The sequence below is a fragment of the Nelumbo lutea genome, chromosome 4, assembly GCF_056320005.1.
Source record: "Nelumbo lutea isolate HS-2025 chromosome 4, American lotus-T2T, whole genome shotgun sequence".
NCBI classification, from domain to species: domain Eukaryota; kingdom Viridiplantae; phylum Streptophyta; class Magnoliopsida; order Proteales; family Nelumbonaceae; genus Nelumbo; species Nelumbo lutea.
In genome coordinates this window covers 6,020,112-6,035,710 of record NC_142687.1, presented here as the reverse complement: position 1 = coordinate 6,035,710, position 15,599 = coordinate 6,020,112, and the positions used below count along the sequence as shown (strand labels likewise).

The 15,599-nt window shown below is 40.9% G+C and overlaps 1 protein-coding gene across 1 annotated transcript in view; it reads right to left on the bottom strand.

Moving 5' to 3' along the window:
* URE (urease) overlaps positions 1-15,599 on the bottom strand; it is a 47,302-nt gene that overhangs the window by 21,076 nt on the left and 10,627 nt on the right. The window contains exons 8-11 of the mRNA XM_088983387.1: positions 15,010-15,120; positions 14,565-14,728; positions 14,002-14,380; positions 13,671-13,779 (exon numbers count right to left, since the gene is read on the bottom strand). Coding sequence (XP_088839513.1) covers positions 13,671-13,779; positions 14,002-14,380; positions 14,565-14,728; positions 15,010-15,120 — 763 coding nt within the window. The remainder of the gene's footprint in view (positions 1-13,670; positions 13,780-14,001; positions 14,381-14,564; positions 14,729-15,009; positions 15,121-15,599) is intronic.

Sequence of the window (15,599 nt, the reverse complement as noted above, 5' to 3'; positions counted from 1 at the left end):
TGCAGCTGAGCACTTATTTCAGACCTACAGTTGAAACCCTAATTTTGCTCTCGCAGTAGTGGGCCCCACAGTAGTGATTTCAGAAAATAGCATCTCAGATTGACAGGTTGCCTGGTACTGTGCATGCCGATTGATTTCAGATCAGATTTGAGTTGATTCCTTGCATATACTGTAATAGGCGGTTGGTTTCAGATCAGATCAGATTTGTGTTGGTTTCGGATCAGATTTCAGACCTGCTTGTTTGACTCTGTTTTTCTGGTATAGTGGCTCTAACAGTTTGTAGCCACTGAATCTTGATCAAAGATGGAGTTTAAGGGTCAGGGAGAAAGTAGTTTTGGAAACCGCAGTTATGTTAGTGTATCTGAAACCGGGTTTCATATTACAACTATGAGATTTGATGGGTCAAATTATTTGGAATGGGCTCAATCAGCCATGATGGCTAATGGAGGAAGGGGAAAACTGGGTTACCTCTTGGGAGATGTGAAAGAACCTTACAAGGAGGACCCAACATACACCAAGTGGGTTCAAGAGAACTATTTGGTTATGGCATGGCTGTGTAATTCTATGCAGCCACATATCAGCCGAAATTACTTGTGGGCAAAGACAACCAACGAGATATGGGATGTTGTGAAAGAAACCTATTCCCAACCCCTTAATGTTGCCAGAGCCTATGAACTGAAGTGTTAGGTGAACAACCTTAAACAAGGAGAGAAGCCAGTTTCTGTCTACTTCTCTACCTTGAAATCCTTGTGGCATGAGATTGACCATCTAGAGACCCTTGAGTGGGAGAGTCTCAAAGATGCACAAACTCACAGAAAGCAAGTCGAGACGAATAGGGTATTTGAGTTTTTGGCTGGTTTGAATTCAGATTATGACATTGTGCGACAACAGATATTGACAAGAGAGATAGTGTGACCCTTTCTCAAGCATACTCCCTGGTACATAGTGAAGAGACCAAGAGGAAAGTCATGATGCAGCCTCAGCCCTCTTTCCCAGCCTTGACAGCTATTAAACCTAAGCCAGGGGGTGACTCAGAAAGGGACCGGAAGAAGGAAGATAAACGGGATCTGGTATGTGAACATTGCAAGAAACCCAAGCACACAAAAGATACTTGTTGGAAGCTACACCCTCACTTGGTCCCAGCAAAACTAAGAAATAAGAAGGGTAATGCTCATGTGGCCGTGAACACTGATTCAACATCCTCATCAGGCACATCCCTAGAGACTTTAGCTGTTGTTCGGGCTGTCCTCATACAATTGGAAAAGGAAGTTGGGAGTTCAGCTCAGCCATCTCAATCACCATCAGCTCCTGCCACATCTGCATTTGCACATTCAGGTACTCGAGCCTCAACTTACCATGCTTCAGGTCCAGGTAATACTGACCACTGCTGGGTAATAGATTCAGGTGCATCTGACCATATGACTAGCTTGCCATCTTTGTTCACTTCTTATCACTTGTCCTTTGGCCGAGATAGAGTATCCATTGCTGATGGCTCTCTTGTTCCCATTTCGGGCAAGGGGGACATCAAGCTATCGGATACTATCTCTTTATCTTCTGTCTTGCATGTTCCTAAGCTTGATACTAACCTGCTTTCAGTTAGTAGTATTACCAAACACATGAACTGTTTAGTAACCTTTTTCCCTGACCGATGTGTTTTTCAGGATTTGGAGACGAGGAAAGTGATTGGGACTGGCCGTGAGACAAATGGGATCTATCTGCTTGGAGAGAGTTCTCGTTGGGAGGAGTCGGTGGATAAGAAGTCTTTTGTTTCCCAGTCTGTGAGTTCGGTTATGCTTTGGCATAACCGATTAGGTCATTTGTCTTTTAAGTCTTTGAAGAGTATGTTTCCTACTTTATTTGAGTCTGTTGAGTTATCAAGGTTGAGGTATGAGAGTTGTGAGTTTGCCAAACATTGTAGAACCTCTTATTCTTTAAGTAATAAAATGAGTAATTCCTCTTTTGATATTGTGCATACTGATGTTTGGGGGCCATATCATATCTCTTCTATGGGTGGGTACAGATATTTTCTACTGCTTGTTGATGACCATACCCATTTTTCTTGGGTCTATCTTATGCGTTCTCGGGATGAGGTCCCTGCTCTGACCCAAAACTTCCATCAGATGGTTCTCACTCAGTTTGGGACCAAAATCAAAGTCCTTAGATTTGATAATGCAAAGGAATACTTTGCTCAGCCATTGACCTCCTACCTTCTTAGCCATGGAGTTATTCACCAGAGCACTTGCCCTTATACACCACAGCAGAATGGCATTGTCGAAAGGAAGAATAGGCATATCTTGGAGGTGGCTAGAAGCATTATGTTTACCTCCAATGTACCTATCCGTTTCTAGGGTGATGCTATCCCCGCGACAGTTTATCTCATTAATCGAATTCCTTCCCGGGTTCTTGATATGAGAACCCCCTTTTCCCTTCTATACCTAGACGAGGAGTTGTTCATTGTTCCCCTTAAAACCTTTGGTTGTACCTATTTCGTTCAACTTCTCGGGCCTCATCATTCCAAGTTTGAACCTAAGGCCTCCAAATGCATTTTCCTTGGTTATGCACAAACTCAAAAGGGTTATTGCTGCTATGATCCGTTTCAGGGAAACGGTTTGTCTCCATGGATGTCACCTTCTTTGAGGAGACACCCTATAATACTAGGGTTTCTCCTCGGGGGGAGAGCAGTGAGAGTGGGGTTGTTTTGAGTTTCTTTCCTCAGGGAGAGAGCAGTGAGTGGAAGTGGGGCTGTTCCTTTACCTATTCCACTGGATAATGAAGGCTATAGTGGTGAGGGTGGTCAGACGGAGCCGGAGTTGAGAGTCTATCACAGGTGATGCAGGCAGGTTGATCCTAGTCATCGGCAGTCCCGGCCAGCTCCAGTTCCTTCTGCGGCTCCAGATCCAGAGCCTACTAAGATACCTCTCACTGTTGCCACTTCCCCTCTTGTGGATGACCTTGATCTCCCTATTGCCATTCGCAAAGGGAAACGACATTGCACCACTTCTACAGCTCACAGCATCTCACAGTTTTTATCCTATGATCGTCTGTCTCCATCTTACCGGTCCTATCTCACTTCCATTGCCGATGTCCCTATTCCAAGAACAGTGCAAGAAGCCTTATCAGTTCTAGAATGGAAAAATGCAATGCAAGTCGAAATGGATGCCCTGTTGGAGAATAATACTTGGGCACTGGTTGACCCACCAAAAGGACAGAAACCGGTGGGATGAAGATGGGTGTTCACTGTGAAGCATAATGCTGATGGCTCTATTGAAAAGTACAAAGCCCGACTGGTTGCAAAGGGGTTCACTCAGACTTATGGTATAGACTACTTGGAGACCTTTGCCCCAGTAGCCAAGATGACCACCATCCGAGTTCTGTTATCTCTTGCAGCAAATCATTCTTGGCCCCTGTTTTAGATGGATGTTAAAAATGCCTTTCTGAATGGAGACTTACAGGAAGAGGTTTACATGCAGTTGCCTCCTAGATTCTATGATACAAAGACAGGTAAGAAAGTTTGCCGACTGAACAAGGCATTGTATGGTTTGAAGCAGTCACCTCGAGCCTAGTTTGATAGGTTCAGATTAGCCCTTGGAAAGTTTGGTTATGTACAGGCCCAGTCAAATCATACACTATTCATCAAGAGGGTGGAGTCCTCTCTGACACTATTTGTAGTATATGTTGATGATATTGTGGTGACAGGAAATGACAGTCATGAGATTTAGTCCCTCAAACAGCTCCTTCATCAGAGAAAATATGTTCTAGATCTGTTGGCGGAAACTGGAAAGTTGGGTGTTAAGCCGGCTGATACACCCATCGAACAAAATCACAAGATTAGTGCAAAGGGCGGGGAGCCTCTTGAAGACAAAGTTATGCTCCAACGGTTGGTTGGAAAGCTCTTATATCTCTGCCTCACTCGGTCGGATATCAGCTATGCAGTTAGTGTTGTTAGCCAGTACATGCACTCCCCTAGAACTTCTCATCTTCTTGCGACAGAGAGAATATTACCATACTTGAAGAGATGCCTAGGTAAAGGTATACTTCTCAAGAACAATAATCACATGAGGGTGGAAGTCTATACAGATGCCGATTGGGCTGGGAGTGTTGATGACAGAAGGTCTACCTCTGGATATTGTGCCCTTGTGGGAGGTAGCCTTGTCTCTTGGAGGAGTAAGAAGCAGAGTGTTGTTTCCCGCTCTAGTGCTGAAGCGGAATACAGGTCAATGGCTAATAGAGTGGCTGAAATCTTATGGCTGAGGTCACTACTTGAAGAGTTGGGTATTGATTATGAAAAGCCCTTAATGTTGTACTATGATAATCAGGCAGCTATTAATATAGCCCACAACCCAGTGCAGCATGACAGAACTAAACATATCGAAGTTGATCGACATTTTGTGCGAGAAAGGGTCACATCACAAGAACTGTGTCTTCCGTACATCACATCTAATATGCAGCTCGCAGATATCCTCACCAAGGTTGTACCAAGGAAGAAGTTAGAGACAGACCTATCCAAGTTAGGAATGATAGATATCTACTCCCAACTTGAGGGGGAGTGTAGAGAACACTGATGTGGGTCCCACTGCAATGGTCCCCATTGTGTTCGTAGGACAGCATGTGTAGTTATTTGTTTCAGTTATAGTAGTGTCAGTTTGAGTCAGTTTGTTAATTCAGTTGTTATTTATTTCAGCTTTTATTTACTTTATTTATTATGTAAGTACTAAGGGCAGATGTGTCATTTCCATTATGTACTAAACATAACCTTTAAATAATAAGAAAGTGGCGGCGGCAGATCCGTTAGAATCTGTCCCTCCTTTCAACCACTTGTGTTCTCCTGTTTCTCTTCTATTCTCTCTCCTTTCTCTCACTTTTCTTCTATTTTGTAAACCTAAAACCTATTAGGATTCAAGATTGATTACAGTCTTGATCTTCTACTATTTAGAATAGTTGAAAAACAGCCCACTTGATGTATGGAACTGTTTGAGATTAGATGCAAACCAGAAAATGAACAAACAGGAGAAGAAGAGAAGAGAGAGCTGGCGGCAATGAGTGTTAGAGAGTAAGAAGTTCAAACATAACCCCTCTCTAACACTCTAAACATCTTATTAATAAGTTAATCTTTGACAAATTACAGAGAGGCCCTTGAGTGAGCAGGAAAATACAAAAAACAGAATATTACAGAGTATGGGCCCAGAATAAGGCCGACAACAGAGAGAAACATAACATAACATGAAATGACAGTCTATGGGCCATTCGGCCCATCTTCTCTACACTCCCCCTCAAGATGAGCATAGATGTTAATCATGCCCAGCTTGCCAGTGTCATGTTGAAGCCTTGCCTTGGAAATGCCCTTGGTGAGAAAATCTGCCAGTTGTCCTTCAGAAGTAATGAATAGAAGACACACTTCACCGGAGGAGACTCTTTCACGAATAAAGTGTCTATCAACCTCAATATGTTTGGTTCTATCATGTTGTACCGGGTTGTGAGCAATGTTGATGGCAGCCTGATTATCACAGTACAACATCATGGGTTTGTCATGATCTACTCCAAGTTCTTCCATTAAGGACCTTAGCCACAATAATTCCGAGACTCCATGTGCCATGGCTCTATATTCTGCTTCTGCGGAGGATCGAGCCACAACTGTTTGTTTCTTACTCCTCCAAGAGACAACATTACCAGCCACCAGACTGCAATACCCTGAAGTAGATCTTCTATCATCAATATTTCCAGCCCAATCAGCATCAGTATAGGCTTCAAGTTTCAGATGACCATGTTTGGCAAATAGAATTCCTTTTCCTGGAGAGCCTTTCAGATAGCACAAAATCCGTTCTGCTGCTGCCATATGGGTATCTCTAGGAGCATGCATGAACTGGCTAATGCAACTGACAGCATACGCGATATCTGGCCTAGTCATGCACAGGTACAAAAGCTTCCCAAGAAGTCTCTAAAAGACCCCTTTGTCTTCCAACAAAGTTCCATCTGAAGCTGAAAGTTTGTGACTCATATCAATAGGAGTTGCAACTGGTCTTGCACCCAATTTTCCAGTTTCAGACAACAATCAAGGACATATTTCCTCTGGGAAATAAGAATCCCATCCCTGGATCTAGCAACTTCTATGCCAAGGAAATATCTCAACTCCCCCAGATCCTTAATCTCAAATTCTGTACGGAGGAAAGACTTAAGGCCCAGAATGCCAGAGGCATCATCACCAGTCACTATAATGTCATCAACATACACAATGAGATACACTACTAGAGACCCACTTTTCTTCACAAAAAGAGTATGATCTGACTGTGTCTGAACATAGCCGAATTTAACAAGTGCAGCTCTAAATCTCTCAAACCAGGCTCTAGGAGATTGTTTGAGGCCATAAAGAGATTTCTTCAGTTTACATACCTTTCCTTGCATATCTTTCTCATACATTCCTGGAGGAAGACACATGTAGACCTCCTCATGTAAGTCACCATTCAGAAATGCATTCTTTACATCTAACTGATAGAGAGGCCAATCAAAGTGAGCTGCCAGAGATAAAAGAACCCTCACAGATGTCATCTTAGCAACAGGGGCAAAAGTCTCCAGATAGTCAATCCCATATGTCTGTGTGTAGCCCTTTGCAACAAGTCTGGCCTTGTACCTCTCAATAGTCCCATCTGCCCTGTATTTAATGGTAAAAACCCACTTGCATCCAACTGGATCCTTCCCTTCAGGCAAATCCACCACCTCCCAAGTACCATTTTCATGTAGAGCATCCATTTCAGCCTGCATGGCATCTCTCCATTCTGGAATCCCAAGAGCTTCTGATACAGTGTGCAGTACACTGTAGGTCATAAGAAAGGTGTTTGGAAATGCAGTGTGCAGTACACTTCCGCTTTCCTTTCCTAACAGCAATGGGGACATCAAGATCTGGGAAGGGGGATTCCAAGGGAGCTGAAGCAATACCTGTTATCTCATCTGTGATTGGGAGGGTATGAGCCTGATCTGTTGTAAGGGAAACCACTTGCTCATTCCTGGATCTCTGCCTTTGATACACTTTGGGATTATGGGTAGGACGAGGAGGTAAAGAAATAGGAGCACTAGGACAAGAGGAATGAAGTGGCTGATCCTCCTTTGATTCATTTTGTGAGGATACAGATTTGTCAAGAGACTGAACTGGGACAGGAAGGGGAAGAGCAAAAACTTGTAACAGACTCTCCCCCTGTTGACAATGTCCTTCCTGAGAGGAACCATAAAAAGGAGAAAGTTCATCAAAGGTAACATCCATAGAGACATGTCTGGTGCCAGTCTTTGGATCAAAACAACAATAACCCTTTTGTGTGGGAGAGTAACCGAGGAAGATGCATTTGTGGGCTTTTGGTTCAAACTTGTGTCTCTGCACACTTGGAATGTGAACATAACAGGTACAACCAAACACACGAAGAGGAATTGGGAAGAGATCCTTATCTGGATGAAGAAGACTGAAGGGGGATTTAAACCCTAAAACCCTGGATGGCATATGGTTTATGAGATAGGTAGCAGTAAGTACAGCATCACCCCAAAATCTTGTGGGAACATGTGAGGCAAATAAAAGGCTCCTTGCAACTTCAACAATATGTCTATTTTTTCTCTCAGCAACTCCATTTTGTTCAAGGGTTCTAACACAGGAGCTTTGGTGAATAACCCCCATGTCAGAGAGATACAAGGATAAGCTCTTCTCAAAATACTCTTTTGCATTGTCAGATCTGAAAACCTTAATTCTGGTACCAAATTGAGTCAAAACAAGCTCATGAAATTGCCTCACAAGTCTCGGGACTTCGTCTCGGGATTTCATTAAGTATATCCAAGTGAATCTAGAAAAGTCATCAATGAACATGATAAAGTATTTGTAGCCCCCCATAGAGGATAAGTGGTAAAGCCCCCACACATCAGAGTGTACAATATGAAAAAGAAAAGAGGATCTTTTATTGCTCACAGGGTAATTTTTTCTACAATGCTTTGACAACTGACATGACTCACAATTGAGACTGGACACACTGACTCCCTTAAACAGTTTGGGAAGCAAATGACTTAAAGCAGAAAAAGGTAAATGACCCAACCGACAATGACTCAACATAATTTGACTGACTGATTCTGAAGAAGTAGAACCAAAAGCAGCATTCTTGGGATGATCAAAGCATTGGCCAGGGGTGTCGAGCAAGTATATTCCATTCGCTTCATGGCCACTCCCAATCACCTTCCGAGACTTCAGGTCCTGAAACACACAGTGAGAAGGGAAAAAGGTTACACAACAATTCAATGACTTGGTCAAGCTACTTACAGATAACAAGTTGGTATTTAACTTAGGTACATGAAGAGTGGAAGATAAAAGTAAAGAGCCTGTAGGCTTGACAGTTCCCTTGCCAGAAATGGGGGCAAGAGAACCATCAGCTAAGGTGATTTTGTCACGACCAGGAAGCAAATCATATGACACAAACAAAGTGGAAAGGTTGGTCATGTGATCAGAAGCACCTGAGTCAATGATCCAAGGGGTCTTGGGATTACTTGAGGTAGATGTATGGTTAGCAGAAGCCCTTATACCTGAGTGAGCAAATGCAGAGGTGGCTGGACTTCCAGAAGGGTTGGATGATGAAGTTACACCTTCAAGCTGGCTGATCATCCTTCCAAACTTCTCATAATCAGCTTTCATGGCTTCCAATTGTGCACTTGCAGACTCAAACTCTGTATCTGTACTTGTGGCTGTATGTGCACTTCCTGTCTTTCTACTGTCATTCTTCTTCTGGAATCGGATAGGGACAAGACTGGGATGCAATTTCCAGCACTTGTCCTTAGTGTGTTTCGGCTTCTTGCAATATTCACACACCACCTCCTTCTTTCCTGTGCCACTGGGGGCTCCTGTAACCCCTTTGGGTTTGATTCCCATATTTGCAAAATGATCATTGATACTGACCCCTTGAACCTGCACTTGCCTCCTGCTTTCTTCACTGCTGACCAAAGCATATGCTTGAGACAATGAAACATCTTCCTTGGACAAGATGTTTTGCTTTGTAATGTCATATTCAGAATTCAGCCCTGTCAAGAACTCAAAGACCCTATTCCTTTCAACCAATTTCCTATATGTTTCAACATCCTTAGGGGTATCCCATGTCACGGCCTCTATCAAATCAATCTCTTGCCATATAGATTTTAGGGCTGAGAAGTATGCTGCAAGTGACTTCTCCCCCTGTCTTAGATTCTTCACATCACTTCTCAGTTTGTAAGCTCTGGCAACATTCAACTTCTGGGAGTAAGTTTCTGCAACACTATCCCAGATTTCTTTAGCCGAGTTCATCCACAAGTAATGTTGGCTAATCTGTGGCTGCATTGAGTTCACAAGCCACCCAATCACTGTGTAATTCTCCTGCACCCATTTCTCATAAGAGGGATCCTCCTCTGGGGGAGCTTTCTTGCTCCCAAAGATAAACCCCCACTTTCCTCTACTGCAAATATGAATTTTTACGGATTGTGACCAGGCCAAATAATTGGTTCCATCCAATTTAACTGTAGTTACAGCCAACAAGGAATCAGTTGTAGTTCCCAAATTATGTCCATATTCAGTAGTGCTCTTGTTCTCAATTTCTGAGAAATCCATTATGTAACAACTTCAATTAGGGTTTCGGCAGGCCTTTAAAAGTGATCTGATTTCAAAGAGCTCAGATTGAGTTGAAACAATAGCAAACACAAGAACACACAAACTCAGTTCAGAACTGACAGCCGTGAGAACCAAGTTCGGTGACAGCACTTTCAAAGAGAAGAAACTCTGATTCAGCCTTCAAGGAACAATCAGTAGGCCTCCAAACAATATGTATTCTTGGTTCCCAACAATAATTTCCCAAGGAGAACAAAGAAAACAGTCCACAGTACCTAAGAGGACTTTTTACAAACACTATGTATGCAACAGTCAACACTTCACTGTTAACAAGCAGAAATCACTTCAAGAACACTTTGTCTAAGTCCAAGAAGCAGCTGAACTAAAGTAGAGGCTTGTACCACTCAATTTAGATCAGTTTTTTTTGGCAGTTTGGAAGCCCAATAACAGCCGAACCACACTTCCAGAATAACCCAGAAATCAGTCCAGCAATAGTGCGCCGAATGGAGGTGTTTTGAATGCTTTAATAGTCCTCCCAAATAACAAAAAATAACTCAGCAAAGAACTGAGAAAAGACTTACAGCAAGAGAGTCTCCGGTTTGAACTATAAACCAGGCCGAACACTTGTTCTCTAAGATAACTTCGAAAGTCCTTTTCTCTGATTTCAAATCAGGCCAAACAACTTGCTCTCTGGTTCTTCCTGGTCACCGAACCCTTCTCCAAGTGTATAGAAACTTGGGCACCCTCCAATGACCTCCAAGAACCAGGCGGATGACTGTAAACTTTCAGCCCTAGAACCTCCTCATGTAGTTGGCTGAACTAGAACCACATGAGGGACACGCCAAGCAATGGCCCGCTCTGATACCAAGTTGAAAAACAGCCCACTTGATGTATGGAACTGTTTGAGATTAGATGCAAACCAGAAAATGAACAAACAGGAGAAGAAGAGAAGAGAGAGCTGGCGGCAATGAGTGTTAGAGAGTAAGAAGTTCGAACATAACCCCTCTCTAACACTCTAAACATCTTATTAATAAGTTAATCTTTGACAAATTACAGAGAGGCCCTTGAGTGAGCAGGAAAATACAAAAAACAGAATATTACAGAGTATGGGCCCAGAATAAGGCCGACAACAGAGAGAAACATAACATAACATGAAATGACAGTCTATGGGCCATTCGGCCCATCTTCTCTACAAGAATTATGAAATTGTCATCAGTTTTTAGTTTCAGACTTCTAGGTATGGTGGTAACTGGAAAATTGTCAAGAATCAAGATATGAGTCAGCCTCATTGAAAATTTAGGATAGGTTGTTTTGCTTGATAAAGTAGTATAGATATATAGTTCATAATTTTTAGGATAAATACATCCATCTTTATATTCACTTCATTAAGTCATCTAGAAAGAGTGCTAAGAGAAGCCTAGGATGGTAAGTTTAAGTTACTAGGATTTCTCTCCATAGATAAACCTAATCCTCTCTTTGAAGCTGAATAAGATGGAGACTTCTGCCTAGATGGAAACACATTTGATTCTATGACACACATGGATCCAGCTGTGGACTTGTTGAATGAAGAAAGAGGTCTATGAGGCAGTGTTTTAATAGAAAAATCTGAGGTCTATGTTACATGGATGCATACTTCTACGTAGGGTCCAATATCTCTGACATTTCAATTTATATCTGTCTAAAACATTGTTTTTATTGTGTCCGTGATGTGCCTATGTAGCATTTATCTGAAGTAGGTAAATCAAGAAGTACATTGTTTTTATTCCCTTGATTTTCCTTCTTTCAAATTGATTAATTCTTCAAATTTGGTGTCTCCAGTGGTGGGTGTTAAATTTCTGGCTCCATTCTCTTTTCTGAATGTGTGGATTTCTTGGGATGATTTTGTCTTGTTTAGACTGTATATATGAAAGAATTTGTTCTCAGTGCCCCACAGAAACAGGTCAGTAATTGCTGCCCCCCCGCCAAAAAATAAATAAATAAATAAATTTATATTTAAATCAATCCAACTGATGTTAGTAAATATGTTCACTTCTAAAATAGTCTTTTTTCCTTTTCGGTTGCTTGAATGTTTGTCAGGGCTTTGGCTTTGAACAGATGGAACTAACTTATATAAGACACAATGAGCCTGATAAGTGAACAAGTCAATTTTGGATCAGTTGCCTTTAAACCCAATAGGGTTTGGATCAATTCTGGATCTATATAAGTATCTTATTGGGTCAGTCCCTGATTGACTCTAATCCAGACAATCTTAGAGCTGTTCACATTCCTGAAGAGCAAAAAAGGCCATTTTCCAATTTTGGCTCCAGATATTTGGGGTCCTAGGAAGGGTGTGTTGACCCTATGTATTTTGATGATAACAAACTCATTTAGAATATTAATGCAATCCAACTGTACAGATAATTCATTAGCTCTCTTGCATTTGAGTGAAGTTGAATAAGAAATTGAAGATTCCTCTCAAGGAAGATGAGAAAGATCAAGTTCAAGAGCATTATGAGACTTTGTGTATAGAAACTTGATGCAATCAGTATGCTTATGCATTGAAAGGGCTCAATATAGACCTACCTTGGTTAACCGTTAACCCCAAAACTTAGAGACCAATGGTTAGCATAGGAAGGGCCTTGGGCAATTTTCCTAAACATTTAATCAAGTAAAATATCAAGTACATTGCTTAGAAAATCAAGTTTCAGTCTTTGGGAGCCTAAGGATTCAACTCCCTAGCTTTAGGAGTCAACTACTTGAGAATTCTAGGTCTATCTGTAGCAAGTAGTTGACTACCTAATCCTAGTAGTCATTAGTCAATTGATAGTGACAGCCAAGTTCTAGAAAGGCTCTAGTAGTCAACTAATAAGAGGTAGTAGTCGATTACTTGAGACAATCAGCTTTTGAAAGCATGTAGTAGTCAACTACTTCACACAAAATTTACTTGACCACTCTCTATTTTTTGACTGTTTGAACTACAATGGCTTTTTCCTCTTCCAGTAAGCTTTGAAACTTCTTGGAAATCATCTCGAAAACATTTCGATAGAGGATTAGTCAATATTTAACGGCTTAAAATAGTCATATTGCTCTCTTATAAACCCTAGATATAAAATCTTGAAGAATGAGAAAGAACTCGAGAAAAAGAAGTGAGATTCACAGAGTTTAGCAAGAAAAAGAAGAGGGAAACGTGGGGAAACAAGAAGATGGATCCATTGATCTTCCCATAAGCTGAAAAGAGAGAAAAACCCTTGTTCTTGAAGGTGTTGATTGAGATAAAAAAAAAAACAAGATTTGAGTGAATCCCAAAAGGCTCTATTGAGCCCAAGCATTCTTTATGCTTTCTTACATACTGAGTTTTGTTTGTATTGTTATATCAACCTATTGAGAGGCATTGCATTCACTTGTACTTACATTGTTCATATTATATTTGTGTTTGTATAGCTAGTGATTTGCTAGCTGTGAAAGATTTGGATAGCACCCATAAGTCTATTAAAGGTCTTGTTAACAGCCACAAGTGCAACTGTTGTAAAGGTTTTGTTGGTACCCAGAAATACAACTGGTATAAATGTTTTGTTGGAATCCAGAAGTCCAACTGGATTAGTGGAAAATTCTTGGGTGTATGCCTGGGGAGAGGACGCAGGCTGGAAGAGCTGAACCTCTATAAATGCTTAGTGTTCTTGTGTTCACTATTCTTGCATTTTACTTCTGTATATCTACTACATTACAGTAGTTATCTTACAACACAACATTTACATTCTCTCACACACTCACAAAAATAGGGAGACCTTAGGTGAAAACTGTTAGTAGTACCCCATTCATTCCCCCTGGGTTCAGCCTTTGGGCAATAGGGTGGACTGTATGTGGACCTAACCTTTGTCAGTGGCTGCTCTCATACTTAAATCTATTTTCCTACATTTGTCAATCCAAGACTTAAAACAGTTCACCAAATAACGAGCCCTTGATATGCTTAAGGAGAAGCAAAATATATTTCCTCTTTGTTGAACCTTTTTTTATTCAGAAATTAGAATGGATTTAGAATGAATAAACTTCCACCAAATATTTTACATCTAAATACTTTATAATCAGATAGAAGTCCCACCACTTGATATTGCTTCATAGGCCAATTGAGGACATATGAAGTGGACATGGCAATCTATGGCTCCTGCAGTTACAATCATTCCTTCTCCAGCAACAACCTCAGTGTTGACCTGAAATTAAGGAAACAAAAATGTAAAGAAGTTCCACTATCAGGCAGAATAGACATAACCATAAAACTCATACAACCATTTTCATTGTGATGATCAATGTTTTGAAACTAATAGGCAACATAAATCTTAGAAGTATGAATCAAATGGAAATGTAAATTTTAAGATTTATTTAGAAATGTCAAAAGATTAGGATTTTGATAATTAAGATGATGTGGAACTCACCCCTATTGTCATATTAGATGATACACCATCCATGACATCTGGGTTGCCTGCTTTCCCAATGCATATAATGAATCCTCCCTTTATTCCAATATCTGCCTTATATATTCCTGTGTAGTCAACAATCACAGCATTTGTGATGACAGTATCCAGGCAATCAGATGAAGGATGTCCAGAAGCCTGCCCCATTCCATCCCTCAGAACTTTTCCACCTCCAAATACGCATTCATCACCGTACATGGTGAAGTCCCTTTCAATTTCTGCATATAATTCAGTGTCACCAAGCCGTATTCGATCACCAATTGTAGGTCCATACATGTTGGCATAGGTCTCATGAGAAACTATGGTGGTAAGATCAGGATCCTCTCCGGTAACACCTTTCCTGCAGAACCAAACTTTTAATATCAAGAATCTATATTTCCTTTTATTTCCATTTTTCTCCTTTTCTCAATGCCTTCATTCTTTGCTTTCCTTTTTTTGGGGGAGTGGGGTGGGGTAGGGGAGGGGTATATGCCCTTATACAAAAGGAAAGTAAAACCACATAAACTCATGTGAATTTTCCAGACCTAGCTTCTATTTCTTCTGCATTGCCAAACTGCCTATCATGTACAGCTTTCATCACTTCTGCAATCCGGGAAGCATCAACAGGACCATCAGCAATGCCATTTCCACCCTTGATCACCTTATGGCCTCCAATGCTTACAAGAGTAACTCTTTTAGTTTCCCCTGGCTAGCAAAATAAATTCATAGATAAAATTCAAAAATGCAAAGAAAAGAACAGTTAAAAAACAAAACAGCTGAAACCCAATCTACATGGCACAGCTGAGTCTACAGCCATTCTTTTGGTACAAGATAAAGCTATGAAAAGGCTATCACAGACTGAGCGTTCAACTGGAAGGAAAATTATAAAGTAGAGTTAAACTAAAAAATATAAAAACCAAAAAACAAGTTACTGTGGGAAAACTCTGTTAAGATGCAGTCTCTACAATTTTGATGAATTGAGATACCAACCTCAAATCGAGTAGCTGTTCCTGCTAGTATGTTCAAGCGCATGCCATATGCTCTCTTACGATCAAAAATCAAATATGGGTTTGCCTCAATGAAATGATAGTGACTTCCAATCTGAATTCATCAAGGGAAAAAATAATCATCTTGAATTCACTAATCATTTTTATACAATGAAAGAGAAATTCCCTAAACTAGCAGCAGACAAGATGCATCAGTTCAGTTTATTCCTTAAATCAGCAAGACAATATGGGTTTGGTATTTCCGAGTTTGACCTTCCCTGATTTCTCTAAATATCCAGAATGCAACCAAGGACCTTTTTGGGATGACTTAATGTAAGCAACTTAACCCAACCTGGCTTTACCAGATTTATCATTCCCAGCTTTCTGCAAAGATATTCACTTGGATGCATATCTTGAAGATGATTTTTAGCTATAACAACTTAATGGAAGGCCTGCTAGCTTTCTTCATTTTTGGTACGAAATATGGCCTTCTTAACTTTGTGTGTCTTGATATATGTGTGAAAGCCCACAAATCATGCCAGGCCAACCAACCCAAACAGTTTGTATATAACTCCTTCATTTTCATAAATCAAC